At 47.6% G+C, this 26,429-nt stretch overlaps 1 protein-coding gene across 2 annotated transcripts in view; it reads right to left on the reverse strand.

The window, feature by feature from the left end:
- Positions 1–559: 559 nt before the first annotated feature.
- Positions 560–26,429, reverse strand: part of E2F2 (E2F transcription factor 2) — a 41,697-nt gene continuing 15,827 nt past the window's right edge. The window contains exons 2-8 of one of the 2 annotated variants that reach the window (XR_014567136.1): positions 13,964–14,069; positions 12,357–12,576; positions 11,199–11,357; positions 9,652–9,766; positions 6,955–7,102; positions 4,691–5,450; positions 560–4,607 (exon numbers count right to left, since the gene is read on the reverse strand). Coding sequence is in view for 1 of the 2 variants with exons in the window: in XM_083750886.1 (XP_083607012.1) it covers positions 5,203–5,450; positions 6,955–7,102; positions 9,652–9,766; positions 11,199–11,357; positions 12,357–12,576; positions 13,964–14,069 (996 nt within the window). In the remaining variant the exon portion in view is untranslated. Of the gene's footprint in view, positions 5,451–6,954; positions 7,103–9,651; positions 9,767–11,198; positions 11,358–12,356; positions 12,577–13,963; positions 14,070–26,429 lie in introns of both variants that reach the window. The other variant, XM_083750886.1, reaches the window with a different exon arrangement.

The following is a 26,429-nucleotide window of genomic DNA, read 5'->3' on the forward strand; positions in this document are numbered from 1 at the left end:
TGCAAGTAGATAAATAGGTACCACTCAGGCAGGAAGGTAAACGGTGTTTCCGTGTGCCAGAAGTGGCTTAGTCATGCTGGCCACATGACCCGGAAGCTGTACGCCTGCTCCCTCGGCCAATAAAGCGAGATGAGCGCCACAACCCCAGAGTCAGGCATGACTGAACCTAATGGTCAGAGGTCCCTTTACCTTTACAGGAGTTACACTGGTGCCTGAAGGCATCATGTTAGTGAACCCTGAGTTAAAAATTTGGGACATAGTAATGCATTTCTTTATTTGTTGCATTTATCTCCCACCTTTATTTCCATGGAGCTCAAAGTGGCCCACCATGGTTCTCTCCCTTCTCATTTAATTCCCACAGCAACCCTGTGAGGTGGGTTAGGCTGAGATGCTGTGACTGGCCTAAAGTCACCCAATGAGCTTCATGGCTGAGTGGGGATTTAAACCCTGGTCTCCCAGGTCCTAGTCTGGCATGCTTAGAAATATCCACCCTCTCCCCCACAACAAAATGCAAAAAAACCTAATGACCATGGAAACAGAACTCAAAATAGGTCTCTGCTTGGTTCAAACATTTTATTTCCTTTTTTGCTGTTGTTCACAAAACACACATCACCAAGTGCCTCAAGTTTAGAACAAAACAAAACAAAACCCTCACATACATCTCCGCCCACCAGGCCAAAAGTTACAGAAAACCTAGAAGTCTTTAAATACTCAGTCCCAAACAAAAGCCACACAGCAGAACAGTGTCAAAGAGGGATTCCATTATAAATACAGTGCAATGATTATATACAACTTTTTACAATATTTAAGACAGGACCAGGGACAATGTTGGGCCCAAATAACATGTTAAAGGCCTTGTACACAGGGGGAAGCACTGAAGAATCAAAACAGGCCTCCCTCTTCTCTGAACATATGGTGAATTAAGACTAAAGTTGAGCTGCGATTTCATTGTTGGCGCATGCTCAACCCGTATTACAATCTAGCTTCAGAAACTGGTTAAAAAAACCCAACACCATCCAGTGAAACAGGAACATGGAGAAATAAGTATTCTAGAAAACAGCCTCCCCCAACCTGGTACTCTCCAGACGTTTTGGACAACAACTGTGCTGGTAGTTCAAAACACCTGGAAGGTGCCAGGTCTACACCAAACCACGTTTCGAAACAATTGCAGGCAACTGAATGCCGCAGAAATTTGGTATCCCAGAAGGGTTGATGAAGCCCCAAACTCACAACTCATTTTGCTATGTACAAAGTAAAGAACCTCGTCTATGCAAATAAATCACTTAAGACAATTCAGTTCCAAAAGCTTATTTTCAAACAGGTATATAACAGATAGCCCTTAAGTGTCCTTCTGTCGCAGAAAAGGAATGACTACCCCCCCCAAAAAATAGCACTGTGGCATTTCTTACCCAAGACTTTCATGCCCATTTCCCACCCCCCACCCCCCAGCTTTCCAGACAAGCCTCAAAATAATCTATACCAAATTAATGAGCTACCAGAGTTTAAAGGTGAGGTTGGCAACTGGCAACCCAGTGGTTGAATCCAGGATGAATTCATGCTCTGTGACCCGTTGATTTGGGAGGGTACTAAGAACTGAATGGTGTTCCACGCAACTGGTGTATTTGGTCACATGATGGTGTGATTTCAAAATGCAAAGTAAGCCCTGATTGGCTGGGCCACCTTAGGATGAAGCCCATCTTTCTTTCTTTCTTTCTTTCTTTCTTTCTTTCTTTCTTTCTTTCTTTCTTTCTTTCTTTCTAGTAGCTGCAGGGAACAAACAACTCACTGAGAAAGATAAATAATGTACATGAAATCTTCTCAAAGCACAATTTCCCCCCTTTTTTGTTTCCCTAATGAATTAGGGAACGGAGCACTTTCCAGATTTTTAAATGTGCTGTATCAGGAAAAGATGTTTTGCAAAGAAGGGCTGCATTCACTCAACACACTTGTTGTCATGCAGGAACTGTGTCAAGCTGATCCCTGCTAGTGGAAAACAGCAGATATCAGCAGCAGGCCACACAATCCAAGACAGCAACTAGTCAGTCTCACTTTCTTGCAATCCACACCTTCACGCTATTGCTTGATTATTTAGTGCTACAACAAACTCCTAGTCCTTACTGAGGTATTGCACTTCCATCCGCCTAGATTTCAACATGGTGGGGACTGCCATGACCTAATGCTCCAACAACAAAACAAGTCTTTGCAAGCAGAAAACTAGCATGTCAGAAGGGCAGGCCCACACCCTTAACATCCCATTTCCCACATGCAGGAACATTTAAAAATAAACACAGGAGAACAATATGTATTATGCAAGTTCCACCTGCAGCCGGAAGTGCTATAGACCTGATGCAGGTTTGCTGCCCCAGTAAAAACTAAGCCTAATTCAGCCATGGAAGAAGTGATCATCAGGAGGCGAACCCATGGCTCAAATCCTATGATTTAAAGACCAGCTTAACTTATTCGTGGAATTTGGTGTCATGCACCATGAGGACAAGGAGTATGTGAGATTGAGGATCTGTTCAAATTGGGATGCAATTTGTGCTTTGAAGATCAGGTAGGCACCAGACATGTTGATGGATGGCTATGTACCCTCTATTGTAAGTTCAACTGCCCACTTCTCCCTTCTCTCTAGAATGAATGGAGGTGACAGACCTCCAATCAAGGTACTACACCTGCAATCCTGGATTCAGAGTAAATGAGGCTGCAAGGAGAAGTGTTTCCAAATCTCCATGGTCAGGCACTGTCACTTACCATAAATACCCAAGCAAAACGTTTGGTTCCAAGACTCTCGATTCATTCCACAAAGAAGTTCTCTCTCTCTCTCTCTCTCTCTCTCTCTCTCTCTCTCTGTGTGTGTGTGTGTGTGTGTTTGTTATAGACAAAGAGAGAGAGACAGAGAGAGACACAAGGAACAGTTCAGAGCAGCAGCACCTCCAAAGGCAGCATGTTATTTGGTCAGGAGCATCAGAACAAATGAAACCATTGTTCCCTGAGAAAATATGCATCCCCTATAGCAGAGATGGGGAACCTGTGGCCATTCCAGATGTTTTGAGACCACTGCTCCCACCAGACCTAGACGGCAAGGTCAGTCATCAAGAATGATGCATCTAAATTGCACCCCAACTTTCTCTCATAGATGATCTAGACAAACTGGATGCTTGGGCTTGATGGTTCATCATGCTGCTATTTTACACTCGCAGCTGACAATGCATGAAGCAAAGGTGGGAAAGCTCCCCACATAATGTGATGTTCAGAGACTTTCACTAAACGTTTCTTAGGAGAATAGAAAGATGGTCTTTTCAGGGACTGGCTTGTGTCTGGTCTAGCTCTGCTAGACAAGAACTGGCGGGACATCAACTTTTAGAGAGCAATGAACACAGCAAAAAGAACCAGCAAGGTTTTGTGCTTGCCAGACAAATTCTATGCAACTCCAAAGCTTCTAGGCTCCTACAGCAATGGGTCCAGCCAAAAGAGCTTCCCTGTTTTATATTTCTTGGTCATGGATGGGAAAAGCTTAGGAAAAGGCTCTGCTCGCTCACTTACTAAGCCAAATTAAGGAACTGGACAGCCACCTTTGATACCCAAAGATGACGAGCCCCAATACAAAGAAATAAGGCTCTGTTAGGCAGGAGGATTTGGTGACAATGGTGAGGTTGAAGATTAAAATTGAACTGAACCAATAAGGCAGAGTTGGGGAATCTGCAGTCCTCTCCAGATGTTGGGAGTCCAACAACATCTGGAGGGCCAAAGATACCCCAATCCCTGCTTTAAGGGTTACAATCTTTCCAGCTGAGTTCCTCCAACACCTCAAAGGTGATCTACTACATCTAGCGATTATGAATGACGAGAGATTACATCCTCTGGTGTACCTAAATTTGGGACGGGGCTACAGTGCAGGGATGCAAAACCCTCTGGCCTTCTGGAAGTTGCTGGGACTCCAACTCCCATCATCCCTCATCAATAACACTGCTGATCGGGGCTGGTGGGAGCTGGAGTCTGACAACGTCCGGAGGGGTCAAGACAACTCTAGCGGAAGAAATAATGCTTTGCCCAAGGCAGAACCATCTGAAACAAGGAGCAGGGTTCCGCCAACCAGAAATGGCTCCATTTCCAAGGATGAGGCTACCCTTGGAAATGAAGAGGACAGATCACTTTGCATGGCTTAAGTCCAAAAAGTGCAGCTTAACCTCTCCATAGACGTCTTAGCAAGGGATGTGCATGGCTTGCTTAGAACTCAGCCTGCAAAAAATAAGCCAACCTCACCTTGTTCTAGCTACCGTAGGAGACAAAGGAAACCTTCCCCTACCCTCCTGATACAGGAGAGAACCTGTGGTCATCCCAGTGTTCAACAACAAGTCCCATCAGCCCTAGCCAGCCTGGAGTGATGGGAGCTGCAGTCTAATAGGTTCCCCAGCCATTCATTTCAGATTTAGAGCGTCACATGGTGCATTCGGAGGAAGCATGCGACCTTGCAGCTTCATACCAGAGCGCACTGCAAAGGAAGTTTCAAGTTTAATCGGCTTAACCAGGATGGGCTTTTAGCTCAGACACATCGTGCCACAGGACTGATACTTGGAGAGGAATCGCAGCAGTAGCAGGAGAGTACCCTGTGCCAAGCAGTTGTTAAAAATATTACTTCTCCCGGCAGATTGGCCCATAATTTCAGGGTGCCAAAGCCAAGGAAAAGGGCAAATCTCCTGCTGCTGGGATTAGCGCAGTTGCTTTGCCAGCCATAAACACACCGGGTGCTACCGATACTGCCCTAAATGGACCATTTCTGCCTCGGCGAGAAATTGGAGCAAAACAAGGACACATCATGGGGTTAAGCTTTCAAGGGTCCCTAGAAAAGTCACAGAGATGGGCTATTATAGCTGCTGGCCCCATGAGTGGAGTGGAGGGATAATCATCCAGCTTGCAACCTCTGCAGAAGGAAAAGGGGTGGGGTGGGGTGGGGTCCCCCCATGGCAGCTGTTGGCACTTCTCATTGGATTAAGGGGGGGGGTGAGTGTCACGCACAATGTCCACGACGGTTTCAGAAAAGCCTGAGATGAATAAGGATCTCTTGGAGAGCTGCTTGTGGAGGTCTTGGCAGCCAGGTTCCGCTGGGCCCAAATGCAAGCAGGTGCCCCAAGGCAGAAAAGCCCCGAGGCTGTGGAGTGGAGGGAATTAGCACCATGAGAAGGACCTGGGGATCCTGGGGGCTCAGTTCTTTAGCAGGTCGCCCAAGTCGTAGGCCTCAAATAAGTCGCTGACGCCCTCACCCTCCTCCAGCCCCCACAGGTAGTCCTCTTGGTCGAGGGGAGGGGAGAAGGTGACAAAGGGCCCCGCGTCACCATAGGAAGCGGAAGGGAGTTGGTCCTCGGTCTGTTGCAGGAGGTGGTGGGGCAGCTCAAGGAAGCCGTCTTCCCCCTCCATCAGGCAGCTGGGCAGCTCAGTCTTCACAGTCTCGACTGGGGAAAGACACAAAGAGAAGGGAGGAGTGGTGGCTGGTACCCACTGGGAGAAGGGCCTTCTCAGTGATGGCTCCGAACCTGGTGGAATGTTCTGTCTCATGGGACTAGGGCCCTACAGGATTTAACCTCCTTTCACCCGGCCTGTAAGACAGCTATTCCGCCTGGCCTTTAATTTGAATTCAGCCTGATCTTTTATTTCCCTTCTCTTCCCTCCCCCTCCCCTTTTATGAAGATTACCCGCACTGAGACCCCACAGCTAATTCTCCCCTGGCCTCCTCGCTGGCCCAAGTAGGACCAATTCAGCCAGCTAGCCCTGAGGATTATCTAATTCATTATTTATTGTTATTCATGTTTTTATACTGTGTTTTATGCTGCTCTTACAATTAAGTGTTTTAATTTTTTTGTTAGCCACCCTGAGCCCAGTTTTTGAACTGGGAAGGGCGGGGTATAAATAATAAATTATTATTATTATTATTGGGAGAAGCAGAAGGCAGGGAGCCCCAACAGTTTCAAGGGGTTGGAACAATGCCCCTATGAGGAAGGGTCGCAGCACTGGGGGCTTTTTAAGGCAAGAGGTGACATGAGAAAAGTTTATACAATTGTGCATTGCATGGAGAAAATGGGGAGCAAAAGGGCTTTCTCCCTCTCTCAAGACATTCGTGGACATCCAGTGAAGCTGAAGATTTCAGGACAGATAAAAGTCCTCTTTCTGCAGCACATAAACAATGGAACTGCCTCCCACAGCAGGCAAGGATGGCCACCAACTTGGATGGAGGAGCAGACTAGCACACAGGAGGACAAGTTCATGGCTACTGACTATGATGGCTATGTTCTGTCTCCACGATTGGAGGCAGTAATTGTCATGGGTCGGTAGTCAGCCTTGCCTGCTGAACAGCAGCCTGAAGGGGGAGAAGGCAGAGTGACTCCACCAGCAGCTGATCAGCCTTCAAGGACTCAGAGAAGGCACTGTTGAGAACCAGCTGGCTTCAGCCTTCTGAAGCAGAGCTTCCAGCAACAGTCAGATGCTAGAAACATTGCTTGTAGTTCCTGGCCCTACCTTGCTGCTTCCTGCTCTCCATCTGGACCCTTGGCTCTGCGACCATCTGGATTCCCTGATCTCTAGATTGTCTGACTTTGTATGCGGATTCTGCTATCAGGCAAGAGTTCCTTGGAGATTCCTAACCTGTCTGCTTGCCTTGCCTTGTTTAGCATCACAGCAGATTCGGGAGCTACAGTGCAGGGCATTGTAGGAAATGAAAAAAGGTGGCCACAAGACCCAACTATTGGGTACTGCTGCCGGGTTAAGCAGGAAGGGACCTAAGGAAGGATGCTTTGGCCCAGGGCGCTCTGCCGTGAGACAAGCAAATAAACCAGTTTGGAGAGCATTGCTGGAAAGGTGGAGGGGGGCGGGTTCCTGCAGAGACACCTTGCAGAAACCAAAATACAATCCACTGGTGCAAAAGTGCCAAGGCATTGGTTATCCAGACCCCCAAGATTTTACCTTTCACTGTTGGGGGGTTGCTGCTCTCCTGGGGTGCTGGAGCAGGGAAGCTGCCTTCCTTGGCTGGGCTCTCCTCCAGGATTTCCTCAGGACAGAGGTATACCTCAATGGGGCCGTTGTTGCTTTTCAGATGCAGCTGGACGTTCTCCTGGCCAGAAAAGAGGAAAGCGGTGTGAGACTAGAGAACAACGTGTCACCGACCAAGCCAAACACAACTCACTGAGATCTGGGGCAGAGGCTAGGAAGGTAAGCTAGCACCCCCCTCCCTTCCCCCCAGGAGGCCACATTACATGGGGAAGGCTTAAATACCCAGGAAGAAGCTGCTAGTCAGAGTGGACAGTATTAGGGTAGTTGGACAAATAGGCAGTTCAAGGCAGTTTCCTATGTTCTACCAGGGTACGTTTTACTTAGGAAACAGGGCCCTACCAAGCTGTCAATAACATGGTAATAGGGTCCATGCCGCAATGTAAAGTAAAGGTAAAGGGACCCCTGACCATTACGTCCAGTCGTGACTGACTCTGGGGTTGCGGCACTCATCTCGCTTTATTGGCCGAGGGAGCCGGTGTACAGCTTCTGGGTCATGTGGCCAGCATGACTAAGCCACTTCTGGCGAACCAGGGCAGCGCACGGAAAAGCCGTTTACCTTCCCGCCAGAGCGGTACCTATTTATCTACTTGCACTTTGAGGTGCTTTCAAACTGCTAGGTTGGCAGGAGCAGGGACCGAGCAACGGGAGCTCACCCCGTCGCGGGGATTCGAACCGCCGACCTTCTGATCGGCAGGTCCTAGGCTCTGTGGTTTAACCCACAGCACCACCTGGTCCCTCCTATGCCGCAATGTAGGCGAGCATTATTATTATGGTATTCCATTTACAGAGGGAAGGAAGAGAAACTGAGGCTGAAATAAAAGTGGCATGCCTATGGGTCACCTTGTAAGTTCATGACAGAGGTGGGATTTGAACCCAGGACTCCCCGATGCACAGAGGAGTCTCTTAGCTGCTAATGCTATGCTAGCTCTCATCTTGTGAAGCCACTCTTTGAGTTACAGGAAAGGAGATTCCAACTAAACACCAGGAAGAACTTTCTGACAGCAAGAGCTGTTTGACAGTGGAATGGACTTCCTCGGGAGGTGGTGGACTCTTCCCTCATTGGAGGTTTCCGAGCAGAGGTTGGCTGGCCACCTGTCACAGATGCTTTGGTTGAGATTCCTGCATTGCAGGGGGTTGGACTAGATGACCCACGGGGTCCCTTCCAACTCTACAGTTCTAGTATTCTAATGCTACCAAGAGGCAGGCAAAAAACAGGAGATGGTGGTGGCCATCAACTTGGATGGCTTGAAAGAAAATAGGACCTAACGAGTATTGTTGGCAGGGACACCCCGAAGGCCTTTAGAGAGGTACAGTGGTACCTCGGGTTACATACGCTTCAGGTTACAGACTCCGCTAACCCAGAAATATTACCTCGGGTTAAGAACTTTGCTTTAGGATGAGAACAGAAATCATGCAGCAGCGGCGCAGTGGCAGCGGGAGGCCCCATTAGCTAGAGTGGTGCTTCAGGTTAAGAACAGACCTCCAGAACGAATTAAGTTCTTAACACGAGGTACCACTGTATTTTTATATGCAATGGCTGCAGCCCGGACTTTGGTGGCAAAGGGGTGGAAGGAAGAAGAAGCCCCAACAATAACAGTCTGGCATAATAAACCACAAGAATTTGCTGAAATGGCGCAGTTGACAAATAGCCTGAGAGGAAATTCAAAACAAAAATTTATGGAAAAATGGGATAGATATAAGATATATGTTCAAAAATACCATAAAGGTTCGCTATCTATGCTAGCATTTGATTGATGTTGGAGAGAAATTGAGTTGAGAAACAAGATTAAGGGTACATATTGATATAGGAATGTATTAGATAAAATGTAAAGAAATATACAATAATATGAGTACATTCATTTGTAAAAAAAAATATGAGATTGACAGGAAGTCCATAGTGTTGGTATAAATATTATTCTGAAATGGCTTTATGCCTTTTTTTTCTTCCCCACCCCTTTTTTCTTTCTTTAGATACATAAATTTGGTATATAAACTTTGTATACATGTTGGAAATTATATTATAATATGCCCTGTAATGTAATAGGATAATGTATACATACGTGACATAAGAACGTTAATTAAAAAAAGGGAAAAAATAGGGCTTAACAAATTCATAAAGGATAAGGCAATTGATGGCTACTGGCCCTGAGGGATATCTCTAGGCCCACAGCTGGAGGCAGGATGCTTCTGAATATCAGTTGCTGGAAACTGCTCAGGTGTGCTGGAGGGCTTTCCCATAGGCAACTGGTGGGGCCACTGAAAATAAGATGCTGGACTAGAGTCAGTGTGGTGTAGTGGTTAAGAGCGGTAGTCTCGTAATCTGGGGAACCGGGTTCGCGTCTCCGCTCCTCTACATGCAGCTGCTGGGTGACCTTGAGCCAGTCAGACTTCTCTGAAGTCTCTCAGCCCCACTCACCTCACAGAGTGTTTATTGTGGGGGAGGAAGGGAAAGGAGAATGTTAGCCGCTTTGAGACTCCTTAAAGGGAGTGAAAGGCAGGATATCAAATCCAAACTCTTCTTCTTCTTCTAGATGGAACATTGGCCTGATCCAGCACACTCTTCTTACATTATTTATACTCTTGCCCCGCAACCCAGTCTTGCAGTCTCACCTCGCAAACATCTGGCACCTCCAGCCGGGTTTCTGGTGGGGCTCTGACCACAATCACCGTCTGCTCATTGAAGTTGCTGATGGCACGGATATCCTGATATGTGACATATGCTAGCGTAGGGCAGGGCAGAAGTTAAAGAAAACACCAAGCACCCGTACCCAGAATCAGCTCAGGCAGAGGTAAGCCAACATGGTGTTCTCTAGATGTAACGTGACTCCAACTCCCATCATGCCTGGCAATGCATCAGGGAGTACTAGCAGGAGAGTGACACAGTGATCTGTGGGCACCTGTACCAGCCAGGAGGCAAGAAACAAGAGGCAGGGGAAACTTCAGTGCTGGAGGGTGGAGCACAAGATGGGTCGGAAGACAAGGAAGAGGCAGATCAGGCAAGTGAAGGGCCAGGTGCTTCCCCACCCTCTCCTGCACCACTGTCCCTAGAACCAGGAGGGAACTGAAAAGGGAGGAACAGAGGAAGTTGCCACACAGGCACAGTCTCTGGCTGCATGCATGCAGCCCACCGGGGGAAGATATATAAACTGGTGGAGGGGAGTGGACCCATGTTGATGCTACTGCTCTACAGAGTGAGGACCCGGGAATAACTGGATTGGGTGCATAGCTATCCAGAGCTGTAGAAGTGACTGTAAGTGTTATCTTTGACAATAAAGGCTTAATCCATGCGACGGTCACCTCCAGATTAGATTATTGTAACTCGCTCTACGTGGGGCTGCCCTTGAGACTGACCCAGAAACTCCAGCGGGTGCAGAATGCTGCAGTGAGACTCCTTATGGGGTCCTCGCTGCGAGATCACATTCACCCAGTGCTATACCAGCTGCACTGGCTCCCAGTGGAGTACAGGTTTAAAGTGCTGGTTTTAACCTTTAAAGCCCTATACGGCCTAAGACCCTTGTACCTATGGGACTGCCTCTCCTGGTATGTCCCATAGAAGAACTTACGATCTTCAAACAAAAACATCTTGAAGGTCCCAGGCCACAGAGAGGTTAGGCTGGCCTCAACTAGAGCCAGGGCTTTTTCAGCTGTGGCTCCAATCTGGTGGAATGCTCTGCCACAAGAGATTAGGGCCCTGCGGGACTTGACATTTTTCCGCAGGGCCTGCAAGACAGAGCTGTTCCACCAAGCCTTTGGCCAGGGCATAGCCTGACTCCCTCTGGCAATCTTCACAGAACTCGAGCCCAATGGCTGCCATCAATTTGATTTGAAGTAATTTTTTAATGAAATGATTTTAGAATGTTGTATTCTTTTATTGTTGTTAGCCGCCCTGAGCCTGGCCTCGGCTGGGGAGGGCGGGAGATAAATGAATTATTATTATTATTATTATTATTATTATTATTAACCATCTGCCATGAGTATTCCTTTGGCTGGGAAGCACCCTTGACGCCATGCTATCTGGGGCTGATGGAAGCTGGAATCCAACAATTCTCATGAGAGACACATTGAGCCATTGAGCCACATTGTTCACTGAGGACAGAAGCCAGCTCTCCAGACTCCCACCCAACTTCTCCAGAACCTCCCGGGCCTCTAAAGGATATCTCTGATTTGTTTCTTCATCTGTCAGGTGCTTCAGCTGAAGTGTGCACTCGTGGATGAGCTTGTCCAGCATCCTCTCGGTCTTGGAGAGCTCCGTCAGCTCCTGCCGCAATGCCTGCTGCTTTGTTGCCACAGAGGAGTCCTCAAAAATCCCTGTTCCCCTGTGTGGCAAATCAAAAGATACACTGAATGAGCGCAGAACTGCATTTTGCTGCATTCAAACAAGAACTTTATCATTATTTTAATTTCTTCAACAGGATTTAATATATACCACGTCATTGTCAAAAGCTCTAAGCAGTTTACATAGAATGTATGTTAGAACCAGTACAGTCGTACTTTGGTTTTTGAACAGATTAGTTCTCGAATGTTTTGGCTCCTGAACGCGCAAACCTGGAAATGACTGTTCCCATTTGCGAACTATTTTTGGAAGCCAAACATCCAATAGGGCTACTGCAGCTTCCGATTGGCTGCTGGAAGCTCCTGCAGCCAATCAGAAGCTGCACTTTGATTTTCAAATGTTTTGAAAGTTGAACGGATTTCTGGAATGGATTCCGTTCGACTTCCAAAGTACGATTGTAATTAAAAAGAAGTTAAAACTTGGATCTTCTGCAGCTTTCACTAAAGAGACAAATGGTATGGACAGTGCCGTTGGTAGAGAAATTGACCAAACGCATTAAGGTCCTGAATGGGACTTGGGACTTTTCTCCCTCTCTTGGCAAGTGTCCATTCCGCTTTACGCCAATGACCTAGTTGTGTGCTCTCTTTGAACAAAACTGGACTTAGAAGGATGTTGGTCAAATTTGGTCAACTGTGTAAAAAAAGAAAAAGAAAAGAACATCTAAAAGTAAATTATGTCCAAACTAAGGTTGCCGTATTGGGTGAAACTTGGATGACTATTGAAATATGGCATCTGTTGATAACTTTCTCAAACGACAGCACCACCACATACTCACAAAACAATTATGGTGTAATGTATTCCCCTAATGATGTTTCGAGCCCTTTTGGGGAGAAAGGGGAGGGCTATTATTCTTGTCCCTATTGTATCCTGCCAAGCTCACTGTGCAAGGCTGCAATTCCCTTAGCTGTCATTTTTCACCAGGGGTCCAGCAGCTAAGGCACTGGGCGGCGTGGGTCTGCTCCCAGTTCCCCAATGCACTTACATCCATTGAATGTTGTTTTTGGATTTCTTCCGAATGAGCTGAATCCCCTCCAGGACATTGGTGATATCGTAGATGCGCCGCTTCTGGACATCCAGCACCTCGGCAGCCCGGTTCAGGTCCAACACACCATCCTCTGACTCGCTGAGCAAGTGGATGAACTTCTTGGTTAGCAGGCCGAGCGACGTGTCGTAGCGGGTCTTCTCCCCAGGTGACTTAGGGGCTAAAAAGGCAAAAGAGAAGATTTGCCATAGCCTGCACACAGAATTCTTGTAACTGAATTCTTGTAAATTTTGACAGGGCCCTGGTAGCTTCCCATTGAGATGTAGTGCGACTCATGCAACAAGTTGGCAATGAATATACACAGAACAATAATTATACATACTTTATCAAACTTCTGAGAAAAATACAAGACATTAAAGCAAAGCCACAGAGACTTGTGAACTACCCAACCTAAGATGAACCTAAGCATCCCATTGAGATATGGCAGGAGAAAATATAAACCCTTTCCTTTTAAAATGGGACAAGCTCTACTGCTATTTCAAGCTACAATGAGCCTCTCGCTCAACCCTTCTGAGTCCTATAAAATGTCCCAATGGGAAGGACAGTTGTATGTGGAGGGGGAAAGGCAGCTGCCACTCCCTCACTGCCCAATAGCCCGACTCTGCAAAAGCAACTTCCTAAGATCTGCCAAGATCTAAGCCGCTTGTGTGCTACAAGAAAGTAATGCAAGCCTTTCCTGACTCAACGCTGGCAGATGGCATCTCCTACTAGCTCGCCGCAGGATTGTGGCCACCTTTCCCCTACTTCTGTTGGAAAGTGCCCTCTGTCTAGTAGCCCAAGGAAGGAGTGGCATGCAGTGCTTGCTTTCCCCGTTAGCTTGCTCCTTTGCCATCGCTGCTGCCTCCTCTTCCTTCTGCTACTCTCAACTGAGAGACACAGAGGCAGGAGCCCTGCAATTTCCCTGCCAGGTGCAAAATCACAGCAGGGGCGGGGCTAGGTGGGGAAATGGTAGCTTGCGGGGAGGAGCCAAACATCTACTTGCTGCCATGCACTGGAGTGACCTGCACCTGCAGGCATAAATCTGCATCTGAGTTACTATAGACCAGAGATTCTAACAGCCTAATTTAGACAAGGGGTGGGGGAAACCAGCTTTCTGTTATCCCTGTTATTAAACACCCACAAACCACCCGCCAATCCACCAGTAGGTTTTGATCTCTCTTCTTCCACACCCTGCAGTGACATATACTAGCGTTCTTCATCTCAGGGTTGTGGGTTCGAGCTTCACATTGGGCAAAATAGTCCTGCACTGTAGAGGGTTGAACTAGATGACCCTCAGGGTCCCTTCCAACTCTACAATTCTATGATTTGCAATACAGTACAGCCACACGCGTGTTAAAAAGTGACTTTGTACATTGAGTTACCTTTTTCTATTTCATCAGTACACACACCTTTAACTTCTCAGCTTTCCGGGACGCTGCCCACATGACTTCCAAGCTAATCTCTTCAGTCATAAGGGCTAGAAACTTGATTTTTCAATTTTAAAAAATGGCAACTAAAAATAAAATAATGCAACCTTTTCTCCACCCAGGACTTCTTCTTCCACTTACTTTTGGGACTGGGGATGTGTGGGAGTGTCCTTCCTTTGCCCTTTGGGGTTCGGAACTCTGGGATGCACTGCTGGCCTGTTCCTTCCAGATCCAGCTTTCTTTTGGCCTAGAAAGAAGGGAGAGAAAGATTGGAGAGAAAGGGAGAGAAAGATTGCCATGGTTAAGTTACCAACAGGAGCTCAAAGAACAGGTAAAAGGCAAAAGGTAAAAGACCCCTGGACAGTTAAGTCCAATCAAAGCCGAGGGAGCCTGTGTTTGTCCACAGACAGCTTTCTGGGTCATGCGACCAGCATGACTGAGCTGCTTCTGGTGCAATAGGACACCATGACAGAAACCAGAGCACACAGAAATGCTGTTTACCTTCCCACCACAGTGGTACCTATTTATCTACTTGCACTGGCGTACTTTTGAACTGCTAGGTTGGCAGGAGCTGGGACAGAGCAATGGGAGCTCACCACCGTCGTGCGGATTTGAACCGCCGACCTTCAGCTTGGCAAGCCCAAGAGGCTCAGTGGCTTGGACCACAGCACCATCAGCGTCCCTTGGGCTCAAAGAACAGAACAGGGCACAAGCAAACAGGTGGCCACTAACATACGCAGGTGACAAAACAATCAGCTTGGCGTTGCTGAGTTAAAGAACATCTGTAGTGGGAAACCATACCGCTGTCTCTATTTGGACCCAAATGAGTAGAGTTGAACTTCTTGATGCTTTGAGCCTTGGGGAAGAGCCCTCTCTGCAGCTCAATGGCAGAGAAAGTACAATGCCTGCAAAAGGCTCCAGGTTCAATCCCTGGCATCTCCAGGTAGGGCTGGGAGTCTCCTCTGCCTGGAGAGCCACTGCCCATCAGTGTGAACTATACTGACCGAGACAATACTGGCCAAGTGGTCTGACCTGGTGTACGGCAGATTCCTAATTTAAGAGCAGCTCACGGGAGCTTCTCTCTGGTTTTCCTCTGTTCAAGTATGACCACCTTTCAGGTGAAGTTAGACAACAGATCAACAGAGCCAGACTGATACCCAGAGAGAACTTGCTGCAAGACAGACCCAAAAAAGAAAATAACAGAACACCTCTAGTCATCACATACAGCTCCCAAGTTAAAACAGTACAACGCATCATCAGAGATCTACAACCTCTCCTGGACAATGACAGTTCTCTTTCTCAAGCTCTGGGAGGAAGACCTTTCATTGCCTACAGACAGCCACCCAATCTTAAACAACTCCTAACCCACAATAATACTACAACCAGACTTAACACGGACACTGGCACCAGAGCCTGCAATAAACCCAGATGCCAACTTTACTGCCACATACACCCGGACAACACCATTACTGGCCCCAACAACATCACACATACCATCTCGGGACTATTTAATTGCTCATTGTCTAACGTGGTGTATGCCATCAAATGCCAACAGTGTCCTTCAGCTCTCTATATTGGAGAAACAGGCCAAACCTTACGCCAAAGAATAAACAGACATAAATCTGACATCAAGAATCACAAGACAGAGAAACCAGTAGGAGAACACTTCAATCTCCCAGGACATTCTATACAAGATCTCAAAGTAGCTGTTTTACTACAAAGGAATTTCAGAAATAGACTGGAAAGAGAAGCTGCTGAATTGCAACTTATTACCAAACTTAAAACCATGGAGAGACCTGGTCTGAACAAAGACATTGGATTCTTATCTCATTATACATGACAAAGCCATTTTTCACCTTCTCACCCCTTGCTTTTTCCTGTAAGACCTATTGCAGTCGTTAAGAGTCGTCAACAGGCTCATCACAGCTATCTGCCAATCACCCATTCCTACCACCCTTCTGAGTAATACCCCTCCCCACCTTCTCACTATATAGAAGGGTCTGGTGACTTCTGTTTCAGTGTATCTGAAGAAGTGTGCATGCACACGAAAGCTCATACCAAGAACTGACTTAGTTGGTCTTTAAGGTGCTACTGGAAGGAATTTTTTTTTTGTTTTGACCTTTCAGATTGTTAGCTGCTGTGAAAATAGTTCATACAAAAGTGGGGCAGAAATACAGCAAGATAATAGAATAATTCAACAAAGGACATTGCGTCATAAGAACATGAGCCAGGCCTGATTATGCAGGCCAGTTTTCTGTCCTCACAGCGACCAACTGGATGCCAGTGGGAAGCCTACAAGCTGGGCATGAGCACAACATCAATCTCTACCTGCAATTTCCAGCAATGTAATGCCTCTGAGAGTGGAGGAAGAACATAGCCCTAATGGCCAGTAGCCACCGAAAGCCTTTTCCTCCATGTATTTGTCTAATATTGTTTTAAAGCCATCCAAGTTGATGGCCATCGCTGCCTCCTGTGGAAGCTGTTAACCACAGTTTCCAAATTTGGATGTAACACCAAACTATGGTTAAGAGCAACTGCTTGGCTCGTTTTCTCGCTTGTGTAGAACAAGGCAGCTGCTTGCAGGTACATGTTGATTGTGCATATTCTAGTTTATTAAGCCATGATTCATGGTTTAGACCAAAACAGGGCTTCCTCTGCTGATCTCAGTCCATGGACAGGCCTAGTTAATTTTGTTATTCAGGCCAAGGAGAGAAAAGGGGAAGAAGAAATTCACTCCTGCCTTCTCACTCAGTGTTAGATATTAGCCCGGCACCACGCGTTTTTTGCGACTGGTGCAGGACTGTGTAGAGATTTCTGGGTGCCAGGTTTGCAACCACAGTTTTAAAACCTCTGCTTTACTACCATTTCCACTGTGTGTGTTTCTCCTCCTTGCATACTGGGACAAGTAAATTATTGAAAGAGCAAGTGGCAAGCAATGTACATGAGATCATAGAACTGTAGCATCGAAAGGGACCAAGAGGGTCTTGCTGTCGCAACCATAACCTAGGTTTAAGGTGCCATTTGGCACCTAGGTTATATACCTAGGTTTCAAACACTGGCTCCACCACTTGTTGACAACCTGTTGGAAAAGTTGCCTTGAGACAGACATGCCACGGGCTGTACGTTCTTATTATCAAAGAACACAAGTGGTTCAAGAATACAGTGTTTCTCTTGAGGAGAGATGTTTGCTACCAACCTGGCTAGCAGCCAAAGCAAAGGGAAAAGGCCTGATCTTATCAGGGCAGGCTTTAGGAATGACTGCTTGATTGATTGCTACATGTTTCTATATGACTTTCAGCCCAACCCTGCAGAGAAACATGTCTGCTGAAGCAGCAGGTTTTGAGGGGGTGGGGGGTGGAGAGTGGGATGTCAGAACAGCTTTGCTACAAGTTTCTGCCAGTGAACACAGGTAACGGGTCTCCGTGATAACAAGGTGGTGGTCAAGCAGTTCAAGGCTGAGAGAAACCTATGGAAATATGGCAAAAGACACCAAGTTGGTCCAGATGAAGTTGCTAGCAGCAGATCTCAAATGCTGAAGCAGGTTGCTAGTAGCGAGTTTTAAGTTCAAAGAGAATAAAACGCACCTTGTTGAGCAAAAGGAAGGGAGACATTTCCTTTAGCGTTCCTACAAAGAAAGAGGAGCACCAATTCCCAGCTTGCAGCAACTAGCTGATTCTACTGATCTGAGGCAACCTAATTCTTATACCACATTGGAGAGGGACCAATTTAAATAGAAAGCAAGCAGACGCCAGGCTGCTGCTATTAGTATTGGGGTGAGGGTGGGGTTTGGTTTTCCAGTGGGGGAATCCCAATGGGAAATTGCAAAAAAAAAAAAAAAAAGGAGGGAGAGGACAAACAGAGGAGAGAGGAAATGCAACAAGGCTGAATGTGTGCAATGAGTCCATAATGCTCAGAAGGTGCAGAGAGCACAGAAATATGACTTTTTGCTATTTTGGCAAAGGAAGTTACCAAGTTACCATAGGCAGAAGGGCAGTTCCAACAGCTAGCATGTTGCAAAACACGCCTGGCACCAGGCTAATTTCTAACACTGGTTAAAAGACCTTTGTGACACTAACACAGCAGGTCCAGGTCTACCGACGAAGACCGTGTGAGACAGCCAGTGTGGTGTAGTGGATAGAGGGTCGGCCTGGGAGAACAGGGTTCAAATCCCCACTCAGCCATGAAGCTCACTGGGTGAGCTTGAGCCGCTCACTGCCTCTCAGCTTAATCTACCTCACAGGGCTGTTGTGGGGGTTAAAGGAGATGGGGGAGAACCATGTTTGCCACCTAGAGCTCTGTAGAGATGGAGATGTAACTGAAGCAAGCAAACAAAGCATTTTCTCTAGTACCAGAGAGAGACTGAATCAAGGCATAGAATTTACAGCTGTTATAAAGGCAGGTTCTGAAATCCCACAGCTGCTCAGCTAAGGGCTGGCCACTGAAAAGATGAAGAAAGGGTCCTCAGGCATGAGCGCCAACTTACAGAAGAAAAAAATTCCTTCCAGTAGCACCTTAAAGACCAACTAAGTCAGTTCTTGGTATGAGCTTACGTGTGCATGCACACTTCTTCAGATAAGAAGGTATCTGAAGAAGTGTGCATGCACACGTAAGCTCATACCAAGAACTGACTTAGTTGGTCTTTAAGGTGCTACTGGAAGGAATTTTTTTTGTTTTGACTATGGTAGACCAACACGGCTACCTATCTGTAACTGGAACTTACAGAAGGACACTCGTCCTTAACCCCATTCAAAATGCAAGCAGGAGCAATATGCAAAGACGGCAGACAGGAAAAATAAGGGCAGGCAGCAGTGGCCCAAGTCAGCCAACTCCCCTATCACTTCCTGCCCACTTCCTGCCTAGCGGCCAGACTGCTCCCATGCTGCCTGCCCTTCTCCTCAAGTGCTTCCTCCCTGCTACTGGATCACTCGGCCCAATGGGAGCCGTGGGAGCAGAGAACAGGGCAAGCCAGTCCCTGGGAGGTAGATGGAGCAAACTGGCTACTGAGCGCCTTGTTCTCTATGACTTAGAGACTCTTCTAAAGCCATTCAAGGGAGCAGCCATGTCCACATCTTTGAGGCAGCGAGTTCCATAGTTAAACTATGCACTCTGTGAAAAAGATACCCCCTTTTCTCTGTTCTGAATCTTCCAGCGTTCAGGTTCACTGTGGTAAACCACTGTGATATATATTTTTTTATGACACAGCGGTATATAATTTATATATATATATATATGGTGCTGTGGGTAAAACCTCAGCGCCTAGGGCTTGCCGATTGCATGGTCGGCGGTTCGAATCCCCACGGCGGGGTGAGCTCCTGTCTTCCGGTCCCAGCTCCTGCCCACCTAGCAGTTCGAAAGCACCCTTAAGTGCAAGTAGATAAATAGGTACCGCTTTATAGCGGGAAGGTAAATGGTGTTTCCGTGTGCTGTGCTGGTGCCGGTTCGCAAGAGCAGCTTCGTCACGCTGGCCACGTGACCTGGATATGTCTCCGGACAGGGCTGGCCCCCGGCCTCTTAAGTGAGATGGGCGCACAACCCCAGAGTCTGTCAACACTGGCCCGTCCGGGCAGGGGTACACCTTTACCTATATATATATATGTGTGTGTGTGTGTGTGTGTGTGCAAATAAATTGATATAACCAACCCTGTGATACAGGTTAGCCTGAGAGATGGTGCCTGGTCCAAAATCACCCAGTGAGTTTCGTGGCCAAGTTGAGATTTCAGCCCTAGTCCCAGGTCAAAGCGCAATACTTTAACCACTACACAACACCAGATTTGCTTTTCTCAATCCAGTACAACTAGTGTCACTGGCTAAAGTTCCCTCTTCTGTAGAAGCCTTTAAAAGACACAGGAATTCTGACTTGGCTCTGCAATATGTTCGGCTTATCATGTGCACCAGCTCCCCAGTGTTCTGGGGACCCACATTTGCCACTGTTTTGTCTTACGCAGGGATCAGCAAACATTTTCAGCAGAGGGACCGGCCACTGTCCCTCAGACCTTGTGGGGGGCCAGACTATATTTGGGGCAAGGGGAGAACAAATTCCTATGCCCCACAAATAACCCAGAGATGCATTTTAAATAAAAGCACACATTCTACTCATGTAAAAACACGCTGATTCCCAGACTGTCTGTGGGCCAGATTTAGAAGGCGATTGGGCCGGATCCGGCCCCCAGGCCTTAGTTTGCCTACCCATGTCTTACAGTTTCAGAGAGAAATTTGCTATAGGACAGCATTTGATTCCTGCAAAATTCATTTCCTTTTCTTTTAAAAAGGGTCAAGACTCTAGCATGGTTGTAGTGAAGCATGCACACACACAATAGTGTCCGCTGTCTACAGGTCAGGCTTGTGTGTTCTGCACGGATACACAGTGCAGTTTTCAGTTAACATTGTCTTCGATGTACACACAGAGAGAGGGCGAGACAAAAAAACACACAAAACTAAATATAATAATTCCTCCTGCCGCCAGTATGGATATTTGGCTCTTTTCTCTATGTTTTGAAAAGAAATCCTAATATTTAAAATAAAGCATGTACAGAGGTTTCCGCACAAGCGGGCTTGCAAATTTCTTTATATCACTTTGGTTTGAACACAGCGAACCGAGATACGGATATCCTCCTCTTTTTCATTCAGCAAGTCTCTGTGGGCACCCATATGGTTAAACCCAGCTGTACGGGAAACACCTGCTAAAGCAAACAGCATCACCCCAAGCAGCAGAATCCACTGTACCACCTTCTCCTGCCTGCCTTAAAAAAAAAAAAAAAACCAGGCCCGGCGGATCAGAGCCAAGCAGGGGTCTCTGGGGTCTCAACGCTTTCTGCTCCCTCTGCTCCCCATGCGGTACATCTGTCAGCCACAAACTTGCAGGCCGCAGAGCAACAGGTGGCTTTGACAGGGCAGACAATCCGGGGAGGGGTCCAGTAGCCCGCCAAGTCAAGATGCCAACCCTCCTCCCACAGTGCAAGGCGAGACAAATGGGCTCTGTGCTTCTCTTGTTCTCTCACACTCAGAGAGAGACAGAAAGATGCTTCTGCAAAGTTATTCTGCTTCCCTCCCCGCCTCCTGCCACCCGCTACTCTCTGATAGCCAGACGAGAGAAATGCATATTATCTGCGAACAAGCGAGGCCCTGCTGCAAACGGCTGCATTTTACAAAACCATTCAATTAATAAAAGTATTGATCTACCCTCCCTCGCACAAAACATCAAGGCTTTGTATAGCAACGTAAAAAAACCTTTAAAAGCAAATGAAGACCACCAAAATGACCAGTTACCCAAAACAAAATTTGACAACTGCGTTGGCTGGTCAGCTTTTCTTTTTCTTTTTTAAGATACCTGAAAGTGCTTGAATCTCAGCAGGAACGTCAAGAGCTGCTCTAGTGGGCTCCCAGCTTCTATATCTGAGTTTCTAGCACTGTTTCCAATTCGGCAGTTTGATGACCCCCACAACGGCCTCTTCTGAACTTTAGGTTGCTCCTGCCAGTATGATTTTTATAGAAGTTGAAAAAGAGGGAAGGTGGCCAGTCCGTGGCTAAACATTACACACCCCAGAGAGAACTAGCCATGTGTAAGTCAGGCTTCTAAAAGGTCTCCCCGCCCAGTCATAGGCAAAGAAATCCAATGGGGACCACAGAACTATCACTTGTCTTCCTTGATCTATCAATGCTTGTCTTTTTTTCAGTAGGATCAGAGCCTGCTCCCTTATTGAGTGAATGGGGCCCTGTCCTCAGTCAACCCCTACCTGCCTTCTTAAAGGTAAAGGTAAAGGGACCCCTGACCCATTAGGTCCAGTCGTGGCTGACTCTGGGGTTGCAGCACTCATCTCGCTTTATTGGCCGAGGGAGCTGGTGCACAGCTTCCGGGTCATGTGGCCAGCATGACTAAGCCACTTCTGGCGAACCAGAGCAGCACACAGAAACACCATTTACCTTCCCGCCGGAGCGGTACCTATTTATCTACTTGCACTTTGACGTGCTTTCAAACTGCTAGATTGGCAGGAGCAGGGATCAAGCAACGGGAGCTCACCCCTTCACAGGGATTCAAACCGCCAACCTTCTGATCGGCAAGTCCTAGGCTCTGTGGTTTAACCCACAGCGCCACCTGTGTCCCTCTACCTGCCTTCTTACAGCAGGTCAAAAGGTGGCTCTGTCTGTCTGCTTAGCTTCAGTTTTGCCCCTGAAGAACTCAGCAGGGAAGAGGATGGGGACAAAACACTTGTTTGGCTCTGCCTGTTATTGACTCTGGCTCCACCTACTGTTTGGGCTCCCTGCCTTCTGCACCCCCCCCCCCATGCCAATGGGCACCAGCCGCCACTTCTTAAGCAGCTAAAGAGTTAGCTGCTCAAAGGACAGATAACATAAGCAGAGACAAATGATGTGACCCCTTTTGGCTTTTTCTGCTCGCCTCCTTCAGAGTTGTCTGCAACAGCCAGTTACTCCTTGTTTACACATGGCAACCCTTCATGCGATGAATATAACAGGCATCTAAGATCGTAGTAAACATTGCAAAACACTCACCAGCGGACTGGCAGCTGCAACGGCAACAACGGCTCCCAGGTGAGCAATTGAGAGGCAAAGAGCATTTGCCGTGAAGCCATTTGCCTGCTGCCATAGCATTGCCCTACATTTAATTTGCTTGGAGAGGAGCTGAACGCCGCACCAGCTGTGGTCAAAGTTCTGCACATCCCAGCTGCAAAACGGTAACAGTCAAGAGCAGAAGGCTCAGATGCAACAACAAGAAAGGCGGGGGGCACACACAGAGCAGCGCTATTGCCGCTGCTCGCACTTTCGTTTCCTGTCGTAAGGTCATGAGAAATGGAAGAGATCATCAGCTTAGCATGGCCCTTGACCTGGCCCCAAACGCAACACCCATCAAAGGCAGATCCAGAAAGACAAAAGCCCTGCAGCGGACACTGTATTGCTTGGCCTCAAAGCTGCACTGGGAGACCATCATTGAGCCCTATGAAGGAATTCAAGGGCAAGCACATTATGGGGAAAGTGAGAATGTGCAAGGCAAGCTCCACCCGCTCAACAGCAAAGCACGATGGGCACACCCTTAGCCAACACACGATCAGGATTAATCTGAAATAGTGTTTCCACTCAGGAAGAGTTTCCAACACGGAGAATGGAACCTTGGTCAATCAGGATTTCTGTCCCTATGTTGGAAACCCCCAGTTTAGCCATCTCACCCACCCCCCAAAACTAAGACGTCTTGAGCAATGCAGACTTCTTGGGGAAGGCATGGTTGTTAAAGTAGCACAATAGTGCTTTCAAAGAATGGTGCAGATGTGGTCCAAGTGGAGAGCTGAAGGCCCTCATAGGAAGTCACCTTATAAAGAGTCAGACCATTGGCCAACCTCATTTTGTAATTCTCTATGCTGTGTGGCAGCTGCTCTCTGATGTTTCAGGTTGGGGGCATTCCCAACCCAACCAGGGATTGAACCTTGGAACTTCTGCATGGAAAGCAGCAGTTCCACCATTGAGCTATGGCCTGTCCCCACGGCAGCCTTATGGAAAGAATAGGAGACAGAAAAATAGGGTTGCCATATTTCAAGAAGTAGACAACCCCCCCCCAAAAAAAAACATGATTTCTTGGTTTACTTGCTGAAGATCCAAGACAACCTGGCTCCTTCTGGGAACCCCCCCCCCCCAATGTATGGCACCCCTACAAGAAAAGTTCCCCACGTCTGCAAGGGGTGGAGGGCTCAAGACTACACAAGCCATCCACACACCATGTATGCAAGGCAAGAGTCCCCAGCACCCGCCTGTCCGCTCCCCTCCGCCGCCTCCGAAACAGGGAGAAGGATGCATTCACAAGTCCCCAAGGAGGGGAGGAGGGCGTTTGGTGGGGAAAGGACAAAAGGAAGTAGCAGAGCAGGCCAGGGAGCAGCTGCTTTGCCTGGCCCAACCTAGCGCGATCCTGTCATTCCCCCACCACCAGCAGGATTAGCCGCACGACAGCTGGCCGCCCAAGCTGCCACGTTGATAATGGAACAGAAGAGCCCTCCTCCTTTCCCCATCTCCTCAGCTTTGACAGGCCCATCGCCAAAAGGAATTGGGGGTGTCAGGGGCTGGAGGGAGAGAGAGAGGGAGAGAGAAGCCAGCCGAATTGGGGGGAGAGAAATGCCCTGCCTCTGCAGTGGCCACGGCTGGTGCTAAGCAAAGGACGTTGCTGGTGGGTTGGAGTGGGAAGCAAGGAGGCCTCAATGCCCTGCCCGCTTTGTACATGGCATAGTTCTTATTAAACATTTGCATTTATTGATTAATTTATAGGTATGTAAGAAGATGAAAGTTCCTTTCTTAGGGAATCTTTTTTTTTAATGAAGAGGTGGAGAACAGGATCCTGCACCCCACCTTTTCATTCCCAGCAAATGGCATTATCAACAAACATTTCATTTGACTACTAGGCCTCAACCTAGCCAGGCATTCCTTGGCAAATTTCCCACAATCCCTTGGGGCAAGGGGACGGGAGGGATGGCAAGACAAGCGGGAGCCTCAAACAGGTGAAAAGACCCTTGTCGGAAGGCAAGCATTCCCTTCATTTACAGCCAAAAACGAAGGCCAAACCCAGCCCTGAGGGGGCCTACATTTCTTTAAAAAGAGGAGGAGAGAGGATTCTGGTGGCAGAACTGTGAACAGAGCCCCACCACGCTCTAGCCTTGCCCAGGCAGATATGTCATGCCCTGAACTCAACCCCCCCTCGATCCTTTCCCCAAAACATGCACACACCCTCTCTAGGGCGTGGGAACCCTTCTGCTATATTATCACAGAATACCACAGCGTTTATGGTACACACCCACTCTCTCCTTCTCTCTCTTTCATGCACAGACAGAACAGGATTTCCACCATGAAAAAACAAGAACAGCACCTCCCAAGGCAATCCAGCCCTCTACAGAAATCTTTATACCCCCTGAAAACTATGCATGGGGCCCATTCAGCGGTGATTAACCTGTGGAACCTCCAGATGTTGTTGAACTGCAACTCCAGTTATCCCTGGCCATTGGCAACGCTGGCCGGCCTGATGGGCGCTGCACCTAATAACAGGGAGGAGGATTTGTGGCAGGAGACAGGGCTAGAATAGGCTCTATCTATTGCATATCACTCTGCCTTCCACCCTAGCAGTCCCAATGGGCCCCAGCTACAACTTGCCCTACACAACTTGGGCACCAGGGTATCAGAAGGAACGGGTTTTAATTATTGCTTTGTGTTGCTTTTAAATGTTTTTGTGCTGTTGTATACACCCTGACGTTCTGCGAGGGCAGTATATAAATGCTTATATAAATAAAAGAAAATAAACTTCGTTTAAACCAACATTGGCTCTACCAAGGTGGTTAGACTCCAACTCCCATCAAACCCAATAGTCAGGGAAATGGCATTTGTAAGCCTACAATATCTGAAGGGCCACAGGTTCTCCATCACTGGTTTAAACTATGTCGAGTTCAAAAAAGAAGTCGTCAGGGTCAAACTATGGCTTACGATTCTATCTTGCTTAAAGGTAAAGGTACCCCTGCCCGTACGGGCCAGTCTTGACAGACTCTGGGGTTGTGCGCCCATCTCACTCAAGAGGTCAGGGGCCAGCGCTGTCCAGAGACACTTCCGGGTCACGTGGCCAGCGTGACATCGCTGCTCTGGCGAGCCAGAGCCGCACACGGAAACGCCGTTTACCTTCCCGCTGGTAAGCGGTCCCTATTTATCTACTTGCACCCGGAGGTGCTTTCGAACTGCTAGGTTGGCAGGCGCTGGGACCGAGCAGCGGGAGCGCACCCCGCCGCAGGGATTCGAACCGCCAACCTTTCGATCGGCAAGTCCTAGGTGCTGAGGCTTTAACCCACAGCGCCACCTGCGTCCCTTTCTATCTTGCTTACTAACCATAAATTAAACTAGCCAGTTCCCAGAGTTTGGGTGCAGTTGGGAACTATGGGTAGTTTAAAAGTGGGACTAGATGCTGCCACTCTCCTGCTTGTGGACATGGTAAAGAGGACTTTGCCCAAGTCCATAGTTTAGTGTTACCTTTGAACGGGCCCTTTGATATCTACAAGAGAGTAAGGCTAGGACTTAACTCTGTCCCTCTTCCCCTAAATGAGCAGTCTGCTTCACAGTTATAAATATTCATAATTTGCACATTGAACAGGCATAATCAGATTCCTTCCCCCGCTCTTTTCCAACTATTCTTTCTAGGGCTGACACCTAATTAAAGAGATCTCACAGCACAATCCCAACTTCAAGTTATGTGGGCTAGATTAAAAAAAAAGGATTGCTCCTAAATCCCTCATGACAGCAGTATAACTTTATGCCAATGTGAAGTTCTACAGTACCCTGGTTAAGTTGACAGAAAGGGCAGCTTAGCACAGATCCTATCCTCCACCAGCCAAAATCCTGCCTCCACCACCAGCATAACATTAAAACAGCAAAAGAGCTGTTGTAAGCAACTACACAGTCACTGGCTCAATGGGGAGACCAAGATGGCTGCTTCCCACTCAGCCACAACTGAGCACAGGATGCCAACTAACTCTGCAGCCAATTAAAACATATCAACAATGGAAGCCACAACAATAGGGTACATAGCAGAAGGCAATTGCTGGTATCATTCTGGTCCCCATGTCAAGTAAGCTTTAAG

This window comes from Podarcis gaigeae (assembly GCF_964106915.1).
Source record: "Podarcis gaigeae genome assembly, chromosome: 8".
Lineage (NCBI taxonomy): Eukaryota > Metazoa > Chordata > Lepidosauria > Squamata > Lacertidae > Podarcis > Podarcis gaigeae.